The sequence below is a fragment of the Solanum lycopersicum genome, chromosome 9 (genome assembly GCF_036512215.1).
Source record: "Solanum lycopersicum chromosome 9, SLM_r2.1".
NCBI lineage: Eukaryota > Viridiplantae > Streptophyta > Magnoliopsida > Solanales > Solanaceae > Solanum > Solanum lycopersicum.
In genome coordinates this window covers 27,105,944-27,133,915 of record NC_090808.1, presented here as the reverse complement: position 1 = coordinate 27,133,915, position 27,972 = coordinate 27,105,944, and the positions used below count along the sequence as shown (strand labels likewise).

The 27,972-nt window shown below is 34.0% G+C and overlaps 1 protein-coding gene across 2 annotated transcripts in view; it reads right to left on the bottom strand.

The window, feature by feature from the left end:
- Window positions 1-16,147: 16,147 nt before the first annotated feature.
- The window catches only part of LOC101266556 (probable anion transporter 4, chloroplastic), a 31,761-nt gene continuing 19,936 nt past the window's right edge, over window positions 16,148-27,972 (bottom strand). For both annotated transcript variants that reach the window (XM_004246914.5, XM_010327894.4), the window contains exon 8: window positions 16,148-16,546. In XM_004246914.5, coding sequence (XP_004246962.1) covers window positions 16,356-16,546 — 191 coding nt within the window. In that variant the 3' untranslated portion in view covers window positions 16,148-16,355. The remainder of the gene's footprint in view (window positions 16,547-27,972) is intronic.

The window sequence follows — 27,972 nt, the reverse complement described above, 5'->3', positions numbered from 1 at the left end:
AATTTGATAAGCAATTTTGATAAAGGAACTTATCAGATTCATACGAATATAAGAAGTATAGTACTGAAAATTGCATCATTTGACTGAAAATCATTTTGAAAGTATTGGATAATAAAAGAAGAAAGAAGAAAGAGACTTAGAGTTAGAGGGAGAAAAAATCAATCAATCAATTTATTTTTGGAAAAATTAGTAAATTAGTCAAAATAAATAACATATTTAGTAAAAATATCCATACTTTATAAATATTAGCAATAATGTCAAAAATGTCATTATTTTAAAAAAAATTATGTGTCCCAATTTTCTTCCTATTTTATCTCTCTTTTTCAATTAATTCTATATATCTTTTTTTTTAAAAAAAAATCATTCTCTCTCATATTTATCTTTTCAAATTGTAATTTTTTTTCTCTCTCATGGTTATCTTTTCTGATTTTCCTCCAACATTCAAGTTGCAAATATTTTTTTGCCATATATTTTGGTTGTTTTTTAATCCAAAATTGAATCAACAAAAATCTCTTTGATTAAGGTATCTCTAATCTTTATCCTATTTTCAGATTTCTTTTCTAATTTTATTTTTGTTTAAATTTTAAAAAAATGTTGTTTGTATTTTGTAATTTCCGTTATGATTTACTCTCCAATGGCTGAATCCAAGAGGTTTACTAGAGGTATTCATCTTAATCAACCAATTTCTGGTGATTTTTCATCCTTTAATTTATTTATTACTTAACAAATAGTGTATAATGTATGATCCGCTGCTAAAATGAGGGAAGAAAGAGGATAAGAACATTTACAAGACTCATTGGTGTGCAAAACCTTCCTCAAATTTAGAACGGAAATGTGGAATCTTTGTCTACTCGTGAAGATCTTGAAAAAGACGACGAAGATCGGATAGTTGTCGAACAATTTTCTATTAGTTTGTTTTGTATTTATAGTTCTTTTTTAGAATTTGGTATGCTTTCTTAATTTGTATTCAAATCACTATGTATACTATCAATATTTGTATTTATTAAAAATTTCATGTTGCATGGTTTATGAATCTTGTATTTGTCCCTAATTTGTATTCATCCAAATGTATGTCAACTAGTTATGTATTTTATTTATAAGAAGAACAACTTTCTATTAGTTTATTTATATTCGAATACAAATACAAATAATAGACATATTGGAATGAATACGACTTAGAAAAGGAAACAAGATTTTGAAAAGAAAAATAAATACACAATGAAAAATATATACGAATACAAATGTATTGATTAAATAGCTACATTTTATTCGACATACATATTGGAATGAATACAAACTAATAAAGGTATGTCAACTGAATTTGACATTTTTTTCTAATTTGTATTTATTATAAAGGTATGTCAACTAGTTATGTATTTTATTTAAGAATGAATACACCAAATATTCAATTATTTCTTTTCAAATTTTATATTTCATTCACTTTTTCATCTTACTAATTTTTTGTATTTTATATATTATTATACAAAATTCTAAATAAAAACTAGAATAAATAGAAATACAAATAAAATACATATTGAAATGAATACATATAAGATTTTTGAAGAAGAAAAAACTATATAGGGAAAAAATATATGAAAATAAAAATATATTTCTTAAATGACTATATAGATAAATTCGGCATTCCTATTGGAATGAATACAAACTAATAAAAAACTATAATAAATATAAATAGAATATATTGTGGAATGAATATAATTTTAAAAAGGTAAAAATTTTGGAGAAAAGAAACAAAATTTAAATTTTATTTGAAATTGTAACTGATGAGAAAATTAAGGATGCTTGCCTTTTTTGAAATATTCCCCCCTTAATTTTCTCCTTTTTGTTATTAAATAATTATATTCTTTAAATAAAAATAAATAATAAAAACATAAATAAGGTACATAACAAACTAAATGACATTTTTACTAAATATTGAAATTGTTGCTAATGAGTCCTCTTAAATGCTAAAATATTGACATTTTGAAAAATTTTCCTTTATTTTTTTAATGGGTCCTCTAAAGAGTTTAGGTCATGGACACTAAAATGGGTGGGTAGAAAAAATGGATTGGGGTTCAATTTGTTCAATAAGAAATTGACACCTAATAAGTGATAATAATAATATATACATATTTACAAAATTGTTAGTTTTAAGGGTATAAATAGACCAAATAGGTGGATTGAGGGGTATTTTTAATCCAATAGGTGGATTGAGGGGTATTTTATTCCAATAGGTGGATGAGGGGTAGTTTTGAACCTTTTCATATATTATAAGGGTATTTCTGGCCCCTTTCCCTTTTATACAATCAAACCTTAGAGAAACATGAACTTTATCTCACATACATGAATTGGACGTAAATAAAAAAAATTATGATTATCAAGATTTAATTTTGTATTTCGGACATGCAAACAAGTATTGAGAGGATTAAGAAAGAAGTATTTGAGAGGATTAAGAAAGGAAGATGATAAAGATGTTTAAAGATGGTGGGGGTGGGGGTGAGAGAACCAAAAGTTAATTGAATTGGGGGAGGGGAAGGACAGAGGTGAGGAAAAAGAATTTGAATTGATATAATTAACTAAGGATTTTAAATTTTAACATAATTATTCAATATCATATTTAAGGAATTTGTGGATCTGATTAAGTATTTTAAAATATATGGTATAAATATTAAAAGTGGTATTGTGTGTAATCATAGTACTAAAGTATGTCTAATTGAGTAGTTTTTTCAGAATTAATCAACATAGGAAGAGGAAAAAATAAACAATAAGTAATGCCCCTAGGGGGAATCGATGTCTGACATACAATCAAGATACGACCTTGAACGTCCACCTATAACCATCAGACCAACCAAACCATTTGTTTCATGGATCCTCACCTTTAAATTTTATGCGATTCTTCTTGGGGAAACTTGCATAAATGTGTTATAATAAAAAAATATTTACCATTTATAGCAATACCATTTTTTTCACTTGATCATTTTCAATTCATTTATAATACAAGTTTAATACATATTACAAAGAACAATTTATTATTCACATATAATACAAGTTTTAATGATGGATAATACATTTATGCATTTTAATACACTTATAATACAATGTCACCATTTTTTACCAAACAAACACAATATATTTCATAAACAATTATAATTCAAATATATTGCATAAATAATTCACTTTTAATACATATTATAGATTTATCACAATATTGCTATAAATGGTAATAAACAAAAAGTAAGTAATTATTTTTTAAAATGTATTAATTCATGTAATTTTTCCTTCTTCTTAATTTCTACATAAATATATAGTTCAATACGAAATTAATGGGTAGTCGAGCACCCGAAAGGTACAGGTGGATTCGCCCTAGTATGTAATGAGTATTATGTATACATATTTGGTTGTATATGCAAAATTGATTATATGTATCAAAATTTACTGAAAGAAGTAATATATCTATCATTAATTGCACAATATATTTATGTATACTAATAATATTATGTACAAAATGTATGTAGTATATACATATGACATTTATCATGTCACAATCAATCTATACAATAAATTTGAATGAAATAAAAAAAGTATACATTAAATTTTCAACACGTTAAATAAATGTATACAATGATAATTTGTAATATAGTTTAATGTGTGTGTGTGCATATATATATATATATATATATATATATATATATATATATATATATATATATATATATATACGTCAAATTTTCATTAAATAAATGTATTCAATGATAATTTGTAATATAGTTTAATGTGTGTGTGTGTGTATATATATATATATATATATAGACACAGAGAGAGAGAGAGAGAGTGTGTTTCATTCATTAAAAAGTAATCTTAGGAATCTCATAATGTATGTAGCAAATTACATTATATTTCTATTTTTTTAATTTACAAAAATCTCTTAACATTGTTATCATTCGGATACAACACATTTGATACATTATTCAATTAGTTTATTGAGATTATAAAGGAAATCAAATATAATATTTATTGTCAGTTCCCTAAATTATGCAAATCAAACTGATCTAATCTCTCCCAAATAACAACTCCAAATAATTCAAATTTCAAAATTTTCTCTCTGAAATCTTTCCAAAATCGTTATAGATTACAAAAAGCCTCTACAATTTTACATAGTTATGTATCATATTAAAAAAAATTATGAATATGATACACATTGATGTTGTTATAAAATAGTGTTGCGATACTTAACAACATGTGATACATTACAACATCAAATACTTATGTGTCATAATATGATACAAACTGATTTTGTTATAAAACATTAGTGTTTATGTATGAACAACAATATTTTGATAGCGTCTACATATACATAGCCTTCTAGTTGAGTAATGTTGGTATATGAATCTGGTAGTAAAAGATAAAAAAAATTATAATAGTTGTGTATCCAATACATAACTATGAACATGATACACACTAGTTTATATTATGTATCAAAACTAATATTCAAAAACGATATATTGTACAAGATAAAATTGTTATGTATCATAAAGGTGAAACGAACGAATGATTCATTAATTTAAGAATCAAAATCAACTAAATATACTAAAAGATCTGATGAAAGCAACAAAAAGTCAAATAAAAATACAACAATTTGATCTGCTAAAAGCAAAAAGAAAAAAAAATGATGAAATCCTTCCACACTTTCTTATTTGCTCTATATCAACTCTTGTAATTTGTTTTTTCACTTTCAACAATGGCGTTACCACGGATCTCGACCCGAAGCCCTTATGGGATCCTGCAACAACTCTTGATAAAACTGTAATATATAATAATATTGAAACGAATGAATTACATATTAATTTAAGAAACAAAAACAACTAGATATATTAAAAAACTAAACCCATTGTGTTACAAAAAGATGAACCAAAAATTGAAAAAAAAATCAACAATTTGATCTACTGAAAGCAAAAAAAAAATAAAATGATGAAGATATCCTTCTACACTTTCTCTTTTGATTTGTATCAACTCGCGTAGCTTTTTTTAACTTTCAACAATGACATCACCCATGAATCTCGACCCATAGCTCTTACCAGAAACACCATCAACTTGACTTTCCCCCATTTTTGAAAATTTTTTCCACAATCAATTTTGAAGTTGAAATGCATCCTTCTTCAACTAAATTTATAGATGAAAAAGCTAAGAGAATAAAAATAAATCGATACCTGATGAAATGGAGAGAAAAAAATGAGAGATGAAGAACTACCTCTCAATAACTTGCAATCGATAAATCGGAAAGAGAGAAAAAAATGAAATTGAAAATAGAGTGATGGAGATAATTGGTGATACCATTGAGTGGTTTTAGGTGTGAATAAAATAGGAAAAAAATCGTGGCGGGTGATAGTATATAGTGATATATCCAGAAAATTGTAAAAACGAGGGATTTTTGTATTTCTTTAAATGGTAGGTAATAATAAAAAATAAGGTAAAAAGGATGTATAGCTAGTTAATTTTCCTTAAAAAGGGGAAAACTTCACAAATTAGGCGCATTATGCAAAATATTTATCCAAATTGGACCGAATCGAATATATTCACCCTAATTGGATCCACAACCTAAACTATTTACGTGACTACCCCATTATATATATACACGCACACACACACTCTAATGGTAGCAAGGAGTAATTGAGAGATTTTTTCACTGAAGTATTTTCCTCTTTGATATCATTGGAACATACATATATTTTGATAGTGTCGAGAGTAAATGCAAATTAGTAGTTAAAATAAGGGGTATGCAAATAAGGGATAGCTACTTGTACATAGTTTTCCTTTTGAGGTTTAAATGCTCTTTTATTTATTTTATTTTTTACAAAAGGATCATATATGTCCCTGAACTTTACCTAAATGTCTAATATATTGTTTAAAGTTAGTTTCAATTGTTGTCCCCGTCCAAATTGAATATATATGCAATAGGTATTATTTACACTAATTTGATCGTATGTATGCAAACTTGATTATATGCATCATATTTTGACGGAATGTAGTATATCTATAGATAGCTACACAAATTGTTTATGTATACTAAAAATGTATACAAATAAAATATAAGTAATATATACGTACTGCATTTATCATGTCATAATCAATATATACAATAATTTTGAATGAAATAAAAAAAGTATACATCAAATAATCAACACGTTAAATAAATGTATACAACGATAATTTGCAATATACTTTAATGTATATATAAAAAAAGTTTAATATGCCACATATATCCATTACATTTCATTCATTAAAAAAAAGGATCATATATGCCCATAAACTTTGTCAAATTGTTTAGATGTATCATCTATTTGAAGTTTGTCTCACATGTTTTCTCGTTGTCTAACTTCTTGCATATTAATACCCTTGTATATGTTAGTTTGCTAGAATTAACTATCCTTTTCTTCTTCTTATTCCTCTTCTTTTCTCTAAATAATTGGAGTTGTCACATCTTCTTTTAATTGCCACATCATGTTACATTAAAATTTGAATACAATTTTTATAATACTCGAGTAATACTCAATCCACAAATTTTACCTGACTTAAAATTCATCTCTTTAAACTCATTGTTGAAGCCTAAACAATGACATGAACCTCTTTCCTTACGATAAAAAAACACGTCACTAGGTTTTATTTTTCTTTGAAGATTTATAGCCTGAAGGAAGACTGATCTCATTTATACAAGGTAGGTATTGATTTATTCGGCGAAGGTAAGTCTCATATATTCAACTAGATAACTTATACACACTTCGCGCGATAATTTATTACCTCATTAAGATTTTGAATGATTATTTTCTGATATCTAAATGTTGGAAATCTAGTATTGTCACATATGTTAAGAACTTGAAAGATTGTAAATTCTTATTCTTTAATGAATTTTATCTTCTATATATTTTCAATTATATATCTGTTCTTTGATATAATTGACAAAAGAAGGTCTTATATCTAAGCTCCATTTTAAAATCAAAATTCTACTAGGGGGCTCAAAATTGACCAAACGCTCAGGGATTCGCGCAAAATGGCATTCTAGACCAAACTCCACATTTCAGAGCTAACATCATTATCAAAATCATATTCAGATATTGTTTTTCTATTTCACTGAAGTCAACTATTCAAATTTTAGGAGCTTGAAAACAAAGAAACTTTCACAAAAAAAAAAACAAATGAAGGACTAGGTGACTGACCTATCAGTCCCAACAAGTCATAAATGACTCAGATCGCTACACAATTGCTCTAAATGATAAAAAGAAGGACTCTTTCACAAAAAAAAAAAGACAAATGAAGGACTAGGTAACCAAACTATCAGTCCCAACAAGTCATAAATGACTTGGGGTCGCTATAGAATTTCTCTAAATGATTAAAAAAATGCATTTATAGTGAAATAACATGAAGGGTTATTAACAACATACACTGCTAAAAACGATTTTCATCCACAAAAGTAAGAATTAGGAATTAGCTTGAGTCTCTGACAAGTCGGGAAACTAATGATGCGTCTCATGCTTGGTCGCCCAAGTAGCCTACTTAATCGGATGATGCTTCCAATGGACCTTAACCAAAGGAATGACTCTCAAGCACAATCATTATACATATTTGGCTAGAATAGGAATTGGTTCCTCCACAAAGGTAAAATTGACATCTAACTCAACTGAGTCATACCAAAGCAAATGAAACTTATAAAAAAAACATAACAGTGCAACATCGAAACATAAAAAACCAGGTGAAAAATTCAAAATGCAAGAGGTAGAGCCAACTCAAAAGCGACATTGTCACATCCCGAGAGCATACCCTTAAAGATATGGCACTCTCGGAGTGCAACCGGCGTACTTGACCTCTCGGAAGTCTTGTACAAACCCTTTCACATCATTCATCACATATACATATATGAAAAATAGTGCGGAATTAAAACTTTTCACAAACACTCGAATAGTCTTTCAAAATATTTTTCATAAAACCAAAGGAAATACTAAGTCTCATTTCATCAAATCTTAGACTCACGAATACTTGGGACATGGCCCATACAATAGAAATATAGTACTATCAAGTCTATTACAATGCATTAATAAAAGAACTCTAAAGACATCTATGCCCTCGAGTCAAATGAGTACATACTTCAAACTTGCTTGAACGATACTATAATCCAAGCTTCGCTTCCAATAGCATCTTCACCTATGAATCACTTTAGAGATAGATAAAGATATAGAATTAGTACAAACACATGTACTAAGTATGACTTAAATGCATAAAAGTCATGATAACAAACATTTAATAAAAATATGCTCTTTTTGATTCAAACATCATAGTACAGCATAAGAACAACATTTAACACACATAAAAAATCACATAAAAATTTTATCCCATTTTAAGAGATATTACAGTAAGCTAAGCCAATATTACAGTGAACTACTTTAAGCTTCACAGTGAACAAATTCCAACATTACAATGTACTAACTTTGCATGCAACATTTTCACTAAAGTCTATTCTAAGACTCACTTAAGTAAGACAAAGAAAGACTGCCCATACACCCTCTCTAAGCACACCTAAATGATCCTTGGGATACCTATAATGAGATATATATGCTTACAACACACCAAAACACTTAACACATAATATGACATTCTCCTCACTAAGGTTGTCAAAAGACTTACTTAAGTAATTCTAGAAGAGAACACTCATACACCCTCTTCAAGTTTATCTAAATAATCCTTATGACTTCCTAAGTTCAGATCATGCCTAAACTTATCAACCAACTTTCAACTAGGAAATTCTTAGTGTTACTCTAGATTAGGTATTCATTCATTCACAAGCTTTCTAACATAAGTCATTACTTCCTTAGTTCATTAAGATACATTTATCACATAAGGATATTCAAGTAATGGTCTTGGACAAGACCTAGGGACTCACTAACTAACATCTTTAAAACATAAGGGTGCAATGTCAAGGTAGCGTATCATACCATCATCTAAACTTCATAGACTTCTCAAATACTGGTAGGTATCCCATATGATGAGAATAGGCAATAACTGGCATATTCCATGGTAGCTCAGCATGGAATTCGGAGTTGTAACCTACTTTGATGGAAGGTGTTCTACTTGCCAATGCTAGAACTTGGACACATTCCATGTAGGCACATGATTAAGTAATATGATGGTTTTCTTTGTCCTCTATTATCATATTAAAAATAGAGCTACTTCCCATACCATACTCACTCGGTGCTATCCTTTGTTCTCATAGAGTAATTCACATAAAGGATCACATGAAGGGGTTCTATATCTAGTTCATAACCCAATCACATTTACCCTACCAAAAAAGTCCTCTAGGGCTGCCTTTCAATGGAGATGAGGATAACTTAATGACTTTCCTAAGGATGATTTCATGCCGTTCCACTCAACTAACCTTAATTCCATCATTCAGACAAGAAGGATACCATTACGACTTTTGACTTCAAGGTTATCATAACATCTCAACTAGGTTGAGGGCTCCACATAATTTGACCTTCTCACTATGTTCAAGGCAACATATAATTCATACACAAAATATTAAGGTGTTTTATCATCCTAAGTCGAGACATCTCATATATATATTCCATAGGTATCAAGCAAGAGACACAAGTCTATCAAACAAGACACACACATACTTCACTTTACCACATATAACATATCATTCTAGAAGCACATAGGCATAACCTTCATCATCTTTAGGTCACCGTATACACTACTATAACATCATAAATATAACCATCATAGACTCATATAGTCAAGTAGGAAGAATCTTGCATCAACTCTAAGACTACACACACACATAAGGACATAGTCATAGTCTAACATGATCTCCTAAAAACATCAATAGAAAAACACATACATTCATCTTAATCACAAGTAGATAAATATGCTTATACTTCACATAATTCAACTATACCAATCATCATAATATATATCAAGTAGTTCCAACAAGGTCATGATCATCATAATACATAAGGTAACGCTGACAAGGCCACATCATTCACAATTATAACACATAACACTACCATCATAAGTGGAACATTACAATCACAACAAAATTCAAGACATACATTACTTAAAATAAAGAGAATTAGGGAAGTGTACCACCAATCCATTCTCACCACTTCAATCCATAGCTAGATCATCCAATACAATACCAATAGGCTCTTACCCATGGCCATGATCATCAGTTCAATACATAAATAAAAATACTCAATGAATATAAGTTAATTCAGTATAGATTTATCAATCTAAGAAATCCTATGCATCAATTCAATTCAATTCTTACATCATTCAATAGCTCATAGATTACTACACTAGAATTCATAAACATTGAGACAAGATCATAACATCCTAAATATAGACAATTTGAAGAAATTATGTTTTGCATGGGCTCAAGAATATTTTAGGTTAGAATCACCTAATTAACATCAATTCAACCAATAATCAATGAATCAAAAATTTTTATGCAATAACCCATGGCTAGATCATAAAATTGGACAAGTTAATCTTAGAGAACTTCAGAAAATCACTTCGAAGTTGACTCCTTGATGAATAGAGTTTCAGGGATGAAGAATCCAATACCTCACTGATGTTAATCCACTGAATTGATGAAGAATCACCAATCAAATCTTCAATCCAAGTTCTTCCTTGAGTTTTGGCTCCAATGGAGTTCTAGAGAATTTCTTAGAGAATTTGGATTTTGATTTGAAAGAATGAATTCATCTAGGTTTTAGGACTTATATAACCACTTAAAATACCCCTAAGTAACCTCCCAAACTATTATTTGGACATGGGGTGAATTTACCGATTTCACTCCTTCACTTAACAGTGAAGCAGGAGAATTGGAGACACAAACCATGCCTGGCCATTGACGGTCCGTTTCCCAACCAACAGACCGTCCTACTGGTCCGTGGTTTGGGACTGAGACTGGACATTGGGAGATTAAGCTCCCTAGGCTATGTCTTGACCCACGCCTTCCAGCGACGAGGCGTTAACCAGCCTACATGTTGTCGATTGCCTTAGTCGATTGGGGCTGGTCTTGATAACCTTTCGCTCAAAGATGAGCCTTTCCTCAAGGATCCTTGGTTGGTCCTTGGGGACTTTTTTCCCAGATGTTTTTAACCTGAATATGATCATATACAATTTTAGGACCTCCCGTATCAATTTCATCCAAAACTAACACATAAAACTTGACGAAACATGCCAAGACACACAAGGTCGTTTCAAGGCAAACCTTTCGAACGTCATGGACGTTCTTGGATGTTTGACCTCCAAACTTCATGAAACTTGACACACTGACTATAAACACAATTATAACTCATATAGGGACCTCATAAGATTATGAGAGATACATATAAGCATATATAGACACATGAGGCACATAGGTGACTAGTCGTCAAACGTCATAGACGTCCCTTGACATTTGACTTCCAATTCACCTAAACCTTTAGACACTACCTCACAACCACATTATAAACCATTTTAGGACCTTAGACCCTCATGATAACCATGTTAGTCTCTAGTTTCACCTAAGTCATTTTAGAGGTTTCATAGACATCACCGACTGTATAAATGATATCAAAAGGCCCAATATACCTAGGTTAAGCTTGCCCTGTCTTCCAAACCTCATCATTACCTTCATGGATGACACAGTAAGGAATACCCTGTCATCAACTCCAAACCACAATGTTGACGCTTACGGTCGACATAACTCTAGTGCCTACTCTGAGCTGTCTTGGGCGTATCCTGAATCACATACACATGATCTAAAGCCTCATGAAGTAAATTAGTACCACACAGACTAGGCTATGATGATTCACACCAACCAACTGAAGAACGAGAAAACCTACCATATAAGTTCTCGAACGAGCTCCATCTATATAGTAGAGTAGTAATTGTTGCTGTACATAAACTCCACCAAAGAAATATCCATTCCGGCTAAGCATTTCCTCAGGTGACTCTTGTCGCTCTTTTGGAAAGCAAGAAGAGAAGATCCTCTGCCACAACCTCCTTTAGTCTTAGGGTTTGGCACCCTATCTTTGTTAAATTTTTGAGACAAAAAGTTTGAGGAATTTTGACTAGAGAACTTTTGTCGGAACTAAAAACATCCATGTCCATCGGACCTAGAATGAGAGAAGTCACAAACACCCATCCTTTCCCTCTTTCACTCTCTATCCTTCTACTTTAGCTTTTCATCTTTGATTTATTGGGAACGTATCATTAAATGAGAGATATCCATCTCCTTGATAAACAAGGTGGTTCGACATTCTTTGACCACCATCTCGGACACACCCAATACAAACTTACTCATCCTTGCCCAAGATTCAACAAATATAGTAGGAGCATACATTGACAATTGAGTGAACTTCAATGCATACTCGTTCACACTCATGTTCCGTTGTTGAAGATTGACGAAATCAAGTCTCGGGGGGAAAGAAACTATCAAGAAAATCCCCTCTGAACTTTTCCCAATCAATATTACCTACATCAATTACCTTATCTTCTTTCTATTGATTGAACCATACTTGAGAAACACTCTTAAGTTCATAGCGTCCAAGTACTCATTTTCCTTCGGTGTAAATACCATAATCTCTACGATCTTGTGGATTTCCTTAATGAAATCTTGAGGCTTTTCCTCAACTTTTGACCCATGAAACTCTAGGGATTCATCGTGAAATCCTATACCCTTGTTGATGCCATGCCCACATTCGGGTTCAAGCGAGAAATAACCTTTTTATAAGCTTAAGCGGTTATAGATTGAGCCAACACTTCAAAAATGACTCAAAACTTACCATGTGACACTTGTTCGACCAAGGGATTGACCACCACTTAAGGAACCTCGAGTTTTACATTGTTACCGTATTCCTTATTGTGTTAGTTCTTTGAGGAGGCTTGTCCTGAAAAGCATCAAACTAGAGTTAGAAGAAATACCTTTATAGAGTTAAACTTTGTGGTATGACTTAAGAGTAATTAAAGAAGTGAAGTTTCCTAAACACATGTACCCTTCTATTTATAAATGTAACACATTTCACACTCATGAAAAAGACTCTACTCGACGCGGCTTGTTAGACATCCTAAACCTTTATAAACCTCATATTATGAATACTAAGTTTGTAACATCCAAAGTACACCCTAAATGACATGGAGAATGACCCCGAGAAATTCTAAACAAGTCAGTTAACAAAACTTGATGTATTGAAATAAAACAAATGAGAAATATCAACAATATAAGTCTCAACTCATACGATAACATAAAAGATACCAACAGAGTAAATAAAAGAATGTGTAGAATAATACTAAGTCTGACATAAGTCTTCTACTATCATATGACTAGGACAAACCCCTATGTCACGAACAAATTGAAAACTATAAAGACGTCAAGCAATAAAACTTTCCATAGCCTTTCCCTCGAATCATGAGGATTGACTAATCAAATTTGTAGTGGAGTAATCCTGATCTAGCCAAGTCAGGGACGAGGAGTGTCAGACCCTATATCATGAAATAATATAGGCATAATATGCATTAGTACTTTGAATGTAGTGAGTACAGGAAAGTGCATAAAAACACAAGCATTACAATATGATGAACTTAAACATAATATGGATGACCAAACAAAACGTAGTAAAAAACCTTTAAAGAGAAATCATAAATCATGAACAAGGTCAATGCATATTGAAAGTCATAGAAAATCTTTGAAAAGACTTTTGAAGAAAACATAATTTATTTGTGGGATGTTTACTATCAACTCACAATAAGATCATGTGAGTTATAACATGGAATCTAATGTAACCTCACATTAAGATCATTTAAGACAATCCTACTGGAGCACGTAGTTTGGGACAATGGAATTGCCGCTAAAGACCAAACCTCGTCCAATGGTAAAACCTTCATTCCAAAGTCTTCTTGGTGCTAAGTAAATCCCAATTGAAAGATATCATTATATTCGTATCGAAATACTTGAACATGTTACAACTTAAAGACTACCAATCCAATCATAAGTCATATTAGAGTAGTTCCTTTCAAACTACACTTACCTTCGTAAAAGTCTAAACCATGATTTCGTTCAAATGTGAGAAAACCTTACAGAAATCATTACCACGTTATCTTAAAAACATCCTTCACTCATAAATAATTAATTTCATGAAACAAGCATAAATCCAAAATCATAATTATATGTTCATGGTCATCATAAAAGTAATAATGCATGAGTTCATATGAAATCAGTTGAAAACATGTAATTTAATTAAATCATGTATAATAAGATCAAGTAATAATAATTGAATCAAAATAAATTGGACCCATGGAGAATCACATGAAAACCCTAGAAAATTGGGTAGAATTCAAAGGAGAATTTGAGTTTTTTTTGGAATCTAATAGATGAAAGAGATTCATTGTGAAGTTCTCATAGACCTTGAAAACAAATCTAGCTTTAGAATTGAATTAGCAGACTTGGAGCTTGAAGATCCCATGAATCTCTTGAAGCCTTCAAAGAGAACTTGGAGAAGAATATTGGAGATCTTTTGGGATAGCCTTCAAAGAGAACTTGGAGAAGAATATTGGAGATCTTTTGGGATATTTTTGAGCGAATGAGAGGGAATAAGTGTATTGGGGCCTTCAAAAATCATTTATATTATTTAGAATAGGTAAAAATGACATCGTGTAAGGCACAAAATAATGGGAAAAGACCCAAATAGCCCTAACTTAAAATTGTTGAAATACCCTATAAGAAATGCCTTCCACGGACCATTAATCGTTTTACCGTCCGTAGACTCTTGCCTTAGAATATTTTTCACAAGGCTCAGGTCCAGGATGACTTGAATGACTGTGGTATCTCCCAATGTCCGTGAACTCATCCGTAGACCCCTCCTTAGAATATTTTTCACATAAATCAGGTTCAAGGATGGTTTCACTGACCGTGGACCTTCCACCATCCGGGAACTCATACCATGTCTTAGAATATTTTCATAGGGTCCAGGTCCAAGGATGACTCCACTGACCGTAGATCGTTCCACCGACTGTGAACCCGTTTCTAGACCCTTGCCTTAGAATATTTTTACATATTTCAACTGTATCTTCGCATCCCAACTTCCTACTAACTTTACACACTTTTGAGAAGTTACATTCTACTTTAGGATCCTCACAACAATCACATCTTGATGGAAATTGTATTGCACACTTGTTTACAATGTCACCTAGAGGTAGTTCGGGTTTTCATTATCTCCACGTGAAAAAAAAAGAGATTTTGATTAGAATACCTTTGATCCACATTAGCTTGTGCACCTTATTGCTCTCTCGTTTTTGTCTCATCAATTGATACAGATCCCACTATGAAATCTTTCCTTGGTTCCTGTCTCTAGTATTGTCTGTTCATCCTCCTTTTTACGTGGGCTAACCTTTCCTAGAATATATTTTGCTAATTACTGAGGAAGAATTCTTCTCTGAGTCAATATATGCCACTACCCTTCTTCAACTGTTTCCTTAACTAGTACAATTGTCTTGTCATAATCAAAACATATGGGAATGATATTAACCAGAACCCAGAGCTTTCACTTCTATCCAATTGTCTAGCCACAACAAGTATGAGTTATCCTTTTTGGCTAGCTATACCACGTCTCTTTCAATTTTCTCCCTGCATTTTACCATCTTCTTCAGGATATATGTTGCTGCTACTGCATGATGCTACTTTAGGTATTTGTTGCTTAAAAATAGATTCTCCCACAAAAATTACTTGGTTCTTAAGTTCGACCAAAGCTTTACAAACAAAGCTTTTGATATTTCATGTAGACTTTCAAATCCCATTCTTGTTTCTTCGTGTGGGTGAAATAAGGAGGGGTGGACTAATGTTTTTTGAGTTCCCTATAGAGGTTGCTCCAAAAGTATCCTGTAAACATTTTGTAAAGCTATGCTAGGATAGGTTACACCACTTCCAATAACAAATTCAATTCTTCAACAATCTAAAAATATTTTTGATGTAATAAGATTGATCTATAACATCCAATTAGAAAATGTCATTTGGACTCTTCAACTCTATTTTCACTTCCACATGCAATTATAGGATTGATTGAACTTTTTTCGCCACATCAAATCATCACAGGGGTACTAATTTACATTTCCAGGCAAGTTTAGTGGTGAATTCCCAACTTGTAAAATTAAAAACAACACTATCGTCAGATATCTCATAGAACTTGACTATATTTACATCGTTATAATGGAGAACAAGGACTACGGTCCTTGCATTTCTCTTTTGAGAAAGAAACTTTTAAGGCTATAATACACCTATCCATCCTTTTGGACTGATGAAGTAAACAGGAAAACAAACCATCAAAAAATTAATCTAAAGTGGAATCATCAAACTTTACTCTCTCCCCGGTGGAAAATACATTCCAGAAGACAGCAGCAGAAAAGTACAAGACTGATGTAAGCACCAAAAATCCCTTGAAAGATCCCACCAGTTCAACAAAGAATCCAGCACCAACAGTTCCAATTATCGCAGCCAAAGTACCAGCGGTGTTCGATATACCTATACACAAAGAATATGTTATTCAGTTAGCTCACTGAAACAGCATCAATAATAATATGAATACAGATTGAGCTGCTAACACAACATGCAATTTTCTACAATACAAATTGCCTTCATTGGAAACCATGCATGTAAGAACATATCAAAACCCAAAATGGTATACTAACACAAGTGCAATACCACACAAATTAGGCCAACTTACTTTCAAATAATACCCTAAATAACATATCAGGCCTCTGACCAATACCACCAGGTTGAGTATTGATTAATTCAGTAATACACCATCTCAAAGACCTAACGTCAAGCCCAAAAAGAGTCCTCTAACCTCCACGGTTAACACCTTCAAAACAATGATAGTTTGACAACCCTTAGGGATGGCAATGGGTAATCCTTAGGGATGGCAATGGGGCGGGCGGATGCAAGGTAGGGAGGGTTTAAGGCTATGTGAGGTGGGTGGGATTTGAGGTGAGGCGGGGCGGGGGTATGTGTGCTTTTATGTGGGTTTAAATTTAACTTAATTTTTACATGTTATAAGAGTGATATATCATTATTTATTAAGATAATTACTTTAAAGCTACTAAACTATTTAAGATAACAAATGAAAATGATTTAATAAAAAAAATTCAATTCTTACATGTTTTTCAATTGACCTCTAAAAACAAAATTTTAAGTCACAATCCGATTAAATTCATACAACTTAATGATAACATAAATTTATTGTTATAAATTTTATTTTTAGTGTCAAACTTAACTAGAAAAAGAAAATATTAAAAAAGTATGCGGGCCGGGCGGGTTGATAAAAATAAAAGTTAGGCGGGGCGGATTAAAAATTTTGCACACCCATCCCCCCCCCCAATTGCCATCCCTAGTTAACCTCTCCTCATGAGCTAAATGTTGTGATTTCCTTGTATAGACTTTGACAATCCCCCCCCCCCCCCCCCCCCCCAAATGAGCTAACTTTAGGAGATGAGTTAGACCTAGGGATAGCAATGGGACAATGTGGGTGCGGGGCAATGCAGGACGGTATGGGGTGGAACCTTAGTTTTTTAAAATTGTGCACACGGGTGAAAACCAATGGGCAACCGAGGGCGGAGGAAAAATAAAGTGGAACAAGGAAATGAGGAATCATCGTCAAAATATCAAGGTAAATTTATTTGAGTTTTTTTTCCAGTGACAATAGAAACGCTTCTTCCTTTTTACATTGTTTTGACTTAAAAGGACAAGGAATCATCATCAGTAATAGAATTGGTTCTTCTCTTTTACATGTGTTTGCCTTAAAATACTGTTGAGTATAACATATGGTTAATGTTCAAGAGTACTTGTTTTTTTTTTATATCACATGCGAGATTAAAAAAAAAGTAAATAAAATGTAGCAATATGATCTTTTTCTAGGCGACAACTCTATTTCAAATCATTTGTAGAAGACCAAACAAAAAGTCATATGAAATGAAAGTGCTGGAGCAAAAATCAGAATTGTCTTTATTTTGAGATACAAAGCTTATGAATTTTATTTGTATACATACATAACATAAAGAAGAAGAAAAGCTGCAACAGTGAATTTACCGACAGTTACTTACTCTATGCATAATGCAGTAAAAACATAAGTGGGGTGGGTTTATGCGGGGCGGAGCAGGTTAACAATAGAAAAAAAAAGGGGTATGCGGGGCAAGGCAGGTTGAGAATTTTGTCGGTTTGACTAAACCTGCCCCACACCGCCCCATTGTCATCCCTAGTTAGACTCCAATTCATTTTTTCAATTGGTATCAGAGCAAAAATCGTTAACTTATTGGTGTGTTTCAATGTTGGGCCCATGTTCTGTTATCCATACTCCAGTTACAGTTCTGGCATAGGGGAGTGTCATGTTCCATATGGATTAAGGGAATGAGTTACAATATTTTTATATGAACTTAGGCATTCTCCTTCCTAAACTAATTTTTGGGGTTAACCCCAGGAGCAATTTCTACATAAAAAAGAATGAAGGAACGAAGAGATAAAATGACCCGAGGAAAGCAAAAGTATTACTTATAAATTATATGTTCCTTCATCTCCTTGTGAAATGTACATTGCCTATCAAATTTGAATGTTTTGCTCTGATTTTCCAATGCCTAAAGTATGTAGTTGATGTGATCACTTCAGCAATGACATAAATTGCACTACTGAGGTGTATTAATTTGCATATAGGTGCAGTTCCACTGCCACACCAACCCCAACTATAAATATAAGGCTCCAAAAAAATATTTGCACCTGACGAAAACAAAAGGGAAAAACAAGGAAAGAAACAAAGGAAGGAAATAGGAAATTATGTTATGGTTGTTTTAGAAGAGATTTTTATGAAGGTGCAAGCAGGGTGCTTCAATAGAAGTATGTTTTAGAGGGGTAGGGCCATTGTGCTTTTCATGATAAAATAGACTGACAATGACTTGGGTGATTGTGATATTGGCTAAGTTGTTCGGACTCTTCACTTTCAATGTCACATTCATGTTGACACGACGTGGGTGTAAGTGTGGAATCCATACCAAATATGGTCAATGATTTTGGGTACTTTGCCTAAAATCGATAGAGAAACCCGAAACACATACAATGATTTCTGAGTTATGAAGAATGAGTAATGGGTCGGGGAATCAAGCCTCGTCCTCTTAGATGTGGTACAAGCAAGAGTAGGTAAGTTAGTATCGATCTGGTGAAGAAAAGACATGTTCTTATTTGAACATCTTGTTTGGACTTTGGACTACTGGATTTATGTTAATTTCTCGGTGTGGATATTGTCAGGAATTGATTGAAACTTTAGCATGTTCATGAACGCACAACTTTGGCCAATTTAACTCGCCGGAGAGATAAATCAGTGACCTTTTTCATTGTACAAGCAAAATTGGTTGGATTAGCTTACTTTCTGTAGGTTATATATCCACTTATGCATCTTTCTTGATTGTCTTTAGGAGTGTCAAAAATGAACTCAAACATAGCTAACCCGCTCAACCCGCCCATAATTTTAAGGGGTGCTAATCTCCACAGTGCTTCCAGACTATACAGGTTTATGTACTCAACGAAATAGGAAGAAGCTTTCAGGAATATCAGACAATTGATCATTCCCAGAGTGACTTCTGACCACTGCCCTATCATGTTGCAATCTGAAGACTGGGACCACAGGAAGTCATATTTCAAGTTTGAGAACTGTTAGACAATTGGCATTTTTTCAGCTTATTATTATTTTTACTGTTTTTTACTTATTTTAATTTAGTGCTTCCTATTTCTAGCTAGACTTAGTCAACTTTAGTTGCTCAACTTTCTGAAGTTAGTGGTCCCATAATGGCTGTTAGTGGCCCCCTTTTATGGTAGTTAGTGGCACATGTTCTTATTTTAGTTTTAATGTTTATGTTTTTTCTTTGTATAAATTTAGACTTTCTGCATATTAATATACACAAGGAATTTCATAAGTTCACTCTATTTTTACTTTTTCAAATCAGTTTCTTGAGTATTTTTGTTCTAATAGTGGTATTAGAGCCTCTAGATGATCTTACAGGACAAAAAAAAAGTTTTAACCTACAACACAAATGGCATCCAACAACCTACCTTTAAATCCACCATTCACTTTCACTGGTGAAAATTACCAAATCTGGTCTATGAAGATGCAAGCTTTTTTGGAAGCCTATGAACTTAGGGAAACTGTGACGGAAGATAAACCACTTGCTGCTCTACCAGCAAATCCTACCTTGGCTCATATCAAATCCAACAATGAAGAGAAGGCAAAGAAATCTAAAGCCAAGTCGCTTATGCAGAATGTTGTGGCAGATACTGTGCTTTACAAAATCATGACTTGCAAAACTGCGAAAGAGGCTTGGGATAGGTTGAAAGAAGAATATCAAGGCAGTGATAGAACACGTCAAATGCAAGTGTTGAACCTGAAAAGAGAGTTTGAGTTCTTGAATATGCAGGTTGATGAAACTATCAGTAAGTATGTTGATTGAATCTCCTTAATTATTAATAACATTAGACTTCTTGGTGAAGAATTTACAGATAAACGAATTGTGGAGAAAGTTCTTGTGACTCTTCCTGAGAGATTTGAATCTAAGATTTCCTCTCTTGAAGAATCCAAGGACCTGACCAAACTTTCATTAGGTGAACTAATGAGTGCTCTTCAAGCACAAGAGCAAAGGAGGACTATGAGACGGGAAAAGTTCATTGAAGGAGCTTTCTCTGTACAAAAGCAAAAAGGAAAGCAACAATTCCACCAAAAGAATAAGGGCAAGCATGATGGAGGAAACAATAGTGGAGATGTGAAGCAGAAGTTCCCTCCTTGCAAACATTGTAAAAGAAATACAGATCTGGAGAAGTATTGTTGGTGGAGAGTTGATGCTATATGTGGCAACTGTAAGCAGACGGGACACGTATCCAAGGTTTGCAAATCAAGAGCAAAGGCCTCTAGGGCTTTGCAAGCACAAGCAGCAAAAGTTGACGATGCACATGAAGAGCAACTATTTGCAGTTTCATACTTTTCAATCAGTGAATCCTCTGATTCATGGCTTCTTGATAATGGTTGCATACATCACTTGTGCAATAATGTTGAAATGTTCAAATTCCTAGATGATACTTACAAATCTAAAGTAAAAGTGGAAAACGGTGAGGCAGTAGAAGTCAAAGGCAGAGGTACAGTGTCTATCTCAACAATATCAGGTATCAAAACTATTACTGATGTTTTGTACACACCTGATATGAGTCAAAATTTGTTGAGTGTTGGACAAATGCTTGAAAATAATTATTCTCTGCATTTTAAAAATCGTGAATGTGTTGTTTCTGACCCTTCTGAAGTAGAGTTATTTTATGTCAAGATGAGCAACAGAATGTTTTCAGTTGATTGGGAGAAAATAACTGAGCAGGCTTACACTATTACTTCACAAACATGTACAAACCTATGGCACAAAAGGTTTGGTCACTTCAATCTGAGAAGCATCGCCGAGATTAAAAAAAAGGAGCTAGTGGAAAATATGCCTGAATTTCTTTCTAATGCTCAAGTTTGTGAAACTTGCCAACAGGGAAAGCAAACAAAATTGCCATTTCAAGCAGATCAAGTACGAAGAGTTAACCAGAAACTTCAGCTCATTCATATGGATGTTTGCGGCCCAATAAAAACAGATTCGCTGAGTGGTAACAGATACTTTTCAGCTCATTCATACGGATGTTTGCGGCCCAATGAAAACAGATTCGCTGAGTGGTAACAGATACTTTCTCCTCTTTATTGATGACTACACCAGAATGTGCTGGGTTTATTTCATAAGAGTGAAGAGTGAAGTCTTTGATGTTTTTAAACAATTTAAAGCTTTAGTAGAAAATCAATGTAATCTTAGTATTAAGGCTTTAAGGTCTGACAATGGAGGAGAATACACTTCTTCTCAATTTGTGGAATTTTGTGATAGCACAGGTATTGAACGCCAGTTGACATTACCATACACTCCACAACAAAATGGCGTGTCTGAAAGGAAGAACAGGACTGTAATGGAGATGGCCAGATGTCTTTTGCTCAAAAAAAAGATCCCAAATCAGTTTTGGGCTGAGGCAGTCAATACCTCTGTATATTTGCTGAACAAATTGCCTATTAAGGCCTTGTAGGACATGACTCCATATGAAGCTTGGTGTGGGAACAAACCATCAATACACCATCTCAGAATCTTTGGGTGTATATTTTATTATCAAGTTCCAAAAACAAAAAGGAGTAAGCTGGATAACAAGGCTCATAAAGGCATATTTATGGGCTATAGTTCATCTAAAGGTTACAGGATTTTCTGTTTGAAATCAGACAAACTAATTCTCAGCCGAGAAGTGAAGTTTGATGAAGCAGCTGGTTGGGATTGGAAAAATCAGAAGACGTCTTATTCTGATTCATTTTCAATAGAGCAGCCTCAACTTTCAGAAGATGAACTAGTGGATGATGTACCAGTAAGGGGAACTCGATCCTTAAAAGATGTCTATCAGCGGTGTAACTTGGTTAGCTCTGAACCAACAAGCTATGTTGAAGCACAAGACTCTCAGGCATGGAGAAGAGCTACGCAAGAAGAACTAGACATGATTGAGAAGAATGGAACCTGGCAGCTTGTTGACAGACCTATAAATCGCAAGGTAATTGGTGTAAAATGGATTTTCAAGACAAAACTCAATCCTGATGGAACAATTTGCAAATATAAGGCTAGATTTGTGGTGAAGGGATACGCACAACAATATGGTGTGGATTACCAGGAAACATTTGCTCCTATAGCAAGGTATGACACAATCAAGCTTATTCTTGCATTTGCATCTCATAGTTCCTGGCAGATTCATCAACTTGATGTCAAATCGGCTTTCTTGAATGGTTTGCTTGCTGAAGAGATCTATGTAGAGCAACCTGATGGCTTCTCAACTCCTGGAATAGAGGATCAAGTTTATCTCTTAACAAAGGCCTTATGGCCTAAAACAAGCCCCAAGGGCATGGTATGAGAGGATGGTCAACCATCTCATCCAACTTGGCTTTAGTAGAATTCAAAGTGAAGATACTTTGTATGTGAAAGTCAATGCTGCAGGCGAGTCCTTAATTGTCTCAATTTATGTGGAAGACATGCTCGTGACAGGAAGCAAAATTGAACTAATCCAAAGGTTCAAGGATGAAATAGAGAAAATCTTTGAAATGACTGATCTTAGAGTCATGAAGTACTTTCTCGGCATGCAAGTGTTGCAGTCCAGTAATGGAATTTTCATATGCCAGCAGAAATACATTTCAGATATTCTAAATAGGTTCAAAATGCAAGACTGCAAACCTGTGAGTACTCCAATATCTACTGGTGTGAAGCTTGGCAAGGATGAGGATTTCGAAAAAGTGGATGATAGTATGTATAGAAGCTTAATTGGCAGTCTTCTATATCTAACCGCAAGCAGGCCTGACATTCTATTTGTTGTTAGTTTGCTCTCTAGGTTCATGCATTCGCCTAGAGACACCCTCACAACTGCTAAAAGAGTGTTAAGGTATATTAAAGGAACTAGCAAGTTTGAAATTTTTTTCCCAACATCTGCCATAGTAACTATGAACCTGATCGGGTACTCTGATAGTGATTGGGGTGGTGGAGTTGATGATTCTAGAAGCACATCTGGATATCTTTTCTGTTTGGGGACAAGTTGTTTTAGTTGGAGCTCTAGAAAACAAGAAACTACAGCTCAATCAACAGCAGAAGCTGAGTACATAGTTGCTGCATCTGCTGTGAATCAAGTTATCTGGCTAAGGAAGATGATGAAGGACTTAGGCCATGAACAAACAGGAGCTACCCAGATCATGTGTGACAACAGTTCAGTAGTTTCAATCTCAAAAAATCCAGTGTTTCATGGTCGAACTAAACATATCACGATCAAGTTTCATTTTATCAGAGAAGTCCAACAATCTAATGAAGTGTTGCTTGTTCATTGTTCATCTGAGAACCAGCTAGCTAACATTTTCACCAAGTCATTGCCAAAGGAAAGGTTTGAAGATTTGAGGCAAAGAATTGGTGTTTGCCACAAAAAAGACAAGGAGGAGCGTTAGACAATTGGCATTTTTTTCAGCTTATTATTATTTTTACTGTTTTTTACTTATTTCAATTTAGTGCTTTCTATTTTCTAGCTAGACTTAGTCAACTTTAGTTGCTCAACTTTTTGAAGTTAGTGGTCCCATTATGGCTGTTAGTGGCCCCCTTTTATGGTAGTTAGTGGCACATGTTCTTATTTTAGTTTTAACGTTTATGTTTTTTCTTTGTATAAATTCAGACTTTTTGCAGATTAATATACACAGGGAATTTCATAAGTTCACTCTATTTTTATTTTTTCAAATCAGTTTCTTGAGTATTTTTGTTCTAACAAGAACTGATGGCTCAATGTTGATGGTTTAAAGGGGCTTGTCCACAGTTGGTGGAACGAATTTGAAGTGGAGGGCTGCCCTGACTACAAGCTTAGTGTGAAGCTAAAAATGTTGAAGCAAAAACTCAAAGATTGGAGCAAATCAGTATGGGGAGTTATGCGACAAGAAAGATAGTCTTCTCAAAGAATCAGTTGATACTGATCTAGCTCAAACATTCGAACTTTATCTGAGGATGAACTACTGGTGAGGGCAGCAATCCTGGTGGAGTTGGAGGATTTGGCAAAAAATGAGGAATCTAGATGGACACAAAAGTCTTGTGTTTTCTGGCTAAAACAAGGGGATTATAACACTAGGTTTTTCCAGAAAATGGCAACCTCCCAGAAGATATACAATAACATTGATAGATTGAAATGTTTCCATCAAAATGAAATGTTTGAGAAATCTTTCAACCACTTTTATAACACTAATTCCCAAGAAACATGCAGCTGAAGAATTGAAGGACTTCAGACCAATAAGTCTGATTGGTGGAGTATACAAAATCATAGCCAAGCTCCTTACGTAAAGAATGAAGACTGTCATGGGAGAATTGGTAGATGAACACCAAATGACATTCTTGAAAGGAAGACAGATCATGGATGCAACATTATTGGCCAATGAATTGGTGGACAGTAGGGTGAAGCAGAAGCTAGTTGGAGTCCTATGTAAACTTGATAAGGAAAAGGCCTATGACCATGTCAACTGGTCATTCCTTCTAAAAATTTTGAGAGACATGTGCTGTTGGGAGCAAATGAACAATTGGATCAAAACTTGTATATCTACGTGAAATTCTCTCTTATCATCAACTGTAGCCCAGAAGGTTTCTTCCAATCACAAAGGGGTTTAAGGCAAGGTGATCCATTATCACCCTTCCTGTTCATCTTAGCAATGGAAGACCTCAATTCTATGATCAGAAGAGCAAGTGAGATTGGGTAGATAACACGCTTCCCTGCAAATGCTATAAGGGGAAATACTATGGAAATCACACATCTGTAATATGCAGAGAAGTAATGCAAATCAGACATTTGAGGGCCATCCTAACCATTTTTTAGGGCATCTCAGGTTTACATGTTAACTGGCATAAGAGTTGCTTGTACCTGTTAACCAAGTTACCGGTATGCAGATACTTGCTGAGAACCTAGGATGCCAAATGGATTCCTTACCAACTAAATATCTTGGAATGACTCTTGGTGCAAAAAATAAAGAAGTGGAAGTATGGAGTGAAGTGTTGGAAAGAAGTGAGAGAAAGCTGACAAGATGGAAGAGCCAATACCTATCTATGGGAGACAAATTAACTTTCATAAAGTCAGTAATGGATGCCCCCCCAACTTACATGATGAGTCTATTCCCAATCCCAGAAAACATACAAAAGAAAATCAACAAACTAAGGAGAGTCTTCTTGTGGCATGGGAACAAAGAAAAGCTTGGGTACAACCTAGTCAAATGGGATGAGGTGACCCTCAACAAAATACAAGGGGGTATGGGGATAAAAAGTTGAAAGTACAGAATGTTAGTTTGTTGAAATAGTGGCTTTGGAGGTTCTGACTGTTCTGTATTAAAGAATTGGCATTATGGAGAAGATTCATCTCACGTAAATATGGTCTTCAAAATTATTGGATCACTGATGAAGTAACAGGTGTTTTTGGATGCTCCGTTTGGAAAACTATTAGAAGGCTGTGGCCTTCTTTCACCTCCAATGTATCATTCAAAATTGGAGATGGGTTAAAACTGATTTTCGGAATGAGATTTGGATAGGGGATAGGGACATGAAAACCGTATTCCCAGATCTATTTATTTAAGTCTACAACAGATGGCTACAGTGGCACAGGTATGGACTCCTCAAGGGTGGGACTTGATTTTTAGAAGGGCTATAAATGACTGGGAGATTAGTAGAGTATTTGAAGTGTTGCATGTGCTGAATCCATTCCAGTGTCACAGAAGGAGCTAACCGTCCAATATAGAAGTTGCACAATAAAGGGAGTTTATATGAATCATAACCGGAGAATGAGAATGGAGTGGCCATGAGAGCTAATCTGGAAGATTAAAATTCCACTAAAGGTGTCATGTTTATCATGGCTGGTGATCAGAAAAGCATGTTTAACTCACGAAAGGTTACAGAGAAGACGTATACAGGTTTTCTCAAGGTGTCATATGTGTGATAAAGAGCAGAGAGATTAACAGCCACTTATTTCTACATTGCAAAACAGTTGTATATCTGTGGCACATGTTCTTATGTATAGTTGGAGTTAGCTGGATAATGCCAGAAACCTCTTTAGACATACTGAAACACTGGGAAAGAATGAGCAGAAGAAGAAGATCAAAAAGGGACTGGTGGAGATATATTCCAGCTTGCATCTGGTGGACATTTTGGAAGGAAAGGAATGAAAGATCCCATGACGGGCAAGCTAGCAGCATTCAGAAGATCAAGATGAAGAGTCTGAGTTTGTTGTATTTCTGGTGTTAACAGGATATGGTGGGGGAGGAAGTAAGTCTAGTGGACTTCATAGGACAATTGTTAAGTTCTTTTTTGGGTTCTTGGTTATCAGGGTGCCCTCTGGGGTTGTAAATCCCACCTCATCAGTTGTTACTTGATGAGTTTATTTTGGTGTGAATACAAAGTTACCTTATCAAAAAAAAAGTGGAGATACCCACTGACGTATGTGACAGTTACATACCCATTTTAATGAAGGAGATGCTTTAGGCCTCAATTAAAGGCCTGAATTTTTAAATGAAGGAACCAGTGGGCTCAAGTCTGGTCATTTTTAACAAAATAACAATCTCAACACAGCCCATCTACAGAGAGGACTGTCTCTTAAAGATACAGAAAGCCAATTTTGTATGCAGCATAGAAAAGAATAGAGTAACGTGCAGGAGATGTCAATAATTTGTTCAAGCGATATTTTGATAGATGCAGTCTTGCAAACCACAGATTCAAAGTCGCAAATCCTGATTAGGGACGGGATGGAGAAGGGGGTAGAAGAAGTTGCATGCAATACACTAGAGCACAGATTAGTGTTCTCCATTGAAGAATGGGAGATTGAATAGGTTGAGTCATTGTGCACACAACAACATCTAACTACAGAAAAGAGAAAGAGATGTCTGTTTGGGTAACACAAAATCTGATCAGACTGGGGAAATTATTGGGTGCCGACTTCCAAGGCCATGAACAAGAAGCTTTGGAACTTCTATTACACGTGGATAGTGCCAGACAAGCCACACATCAGGATGCTGCAGTGGTTTGTCAGAAGACAAGGTTCAAAGGTTCTAAAGAATTGAAAAGTTAGTAGCATTTGATGTGAAATTCAAGAGTGGTAGGGGTAGAGAAAAGGGGAGAAATTTCCTTACAATTTCATGATGCAATTCAAACAAGTATCGTGGAATGTAAGGGGTTTGAATAATAGAGATAAGAGGGTTATCAAGAACATTATGGACGATGGAAAGCTGACATCATTTGTCTACAAGAAACCAAATTACAGGGGGATATGTAAGGCAGATTTGGGGGGATAGGTAGGTCAAAATGGAATGTTTGGAGGCGAGTGGG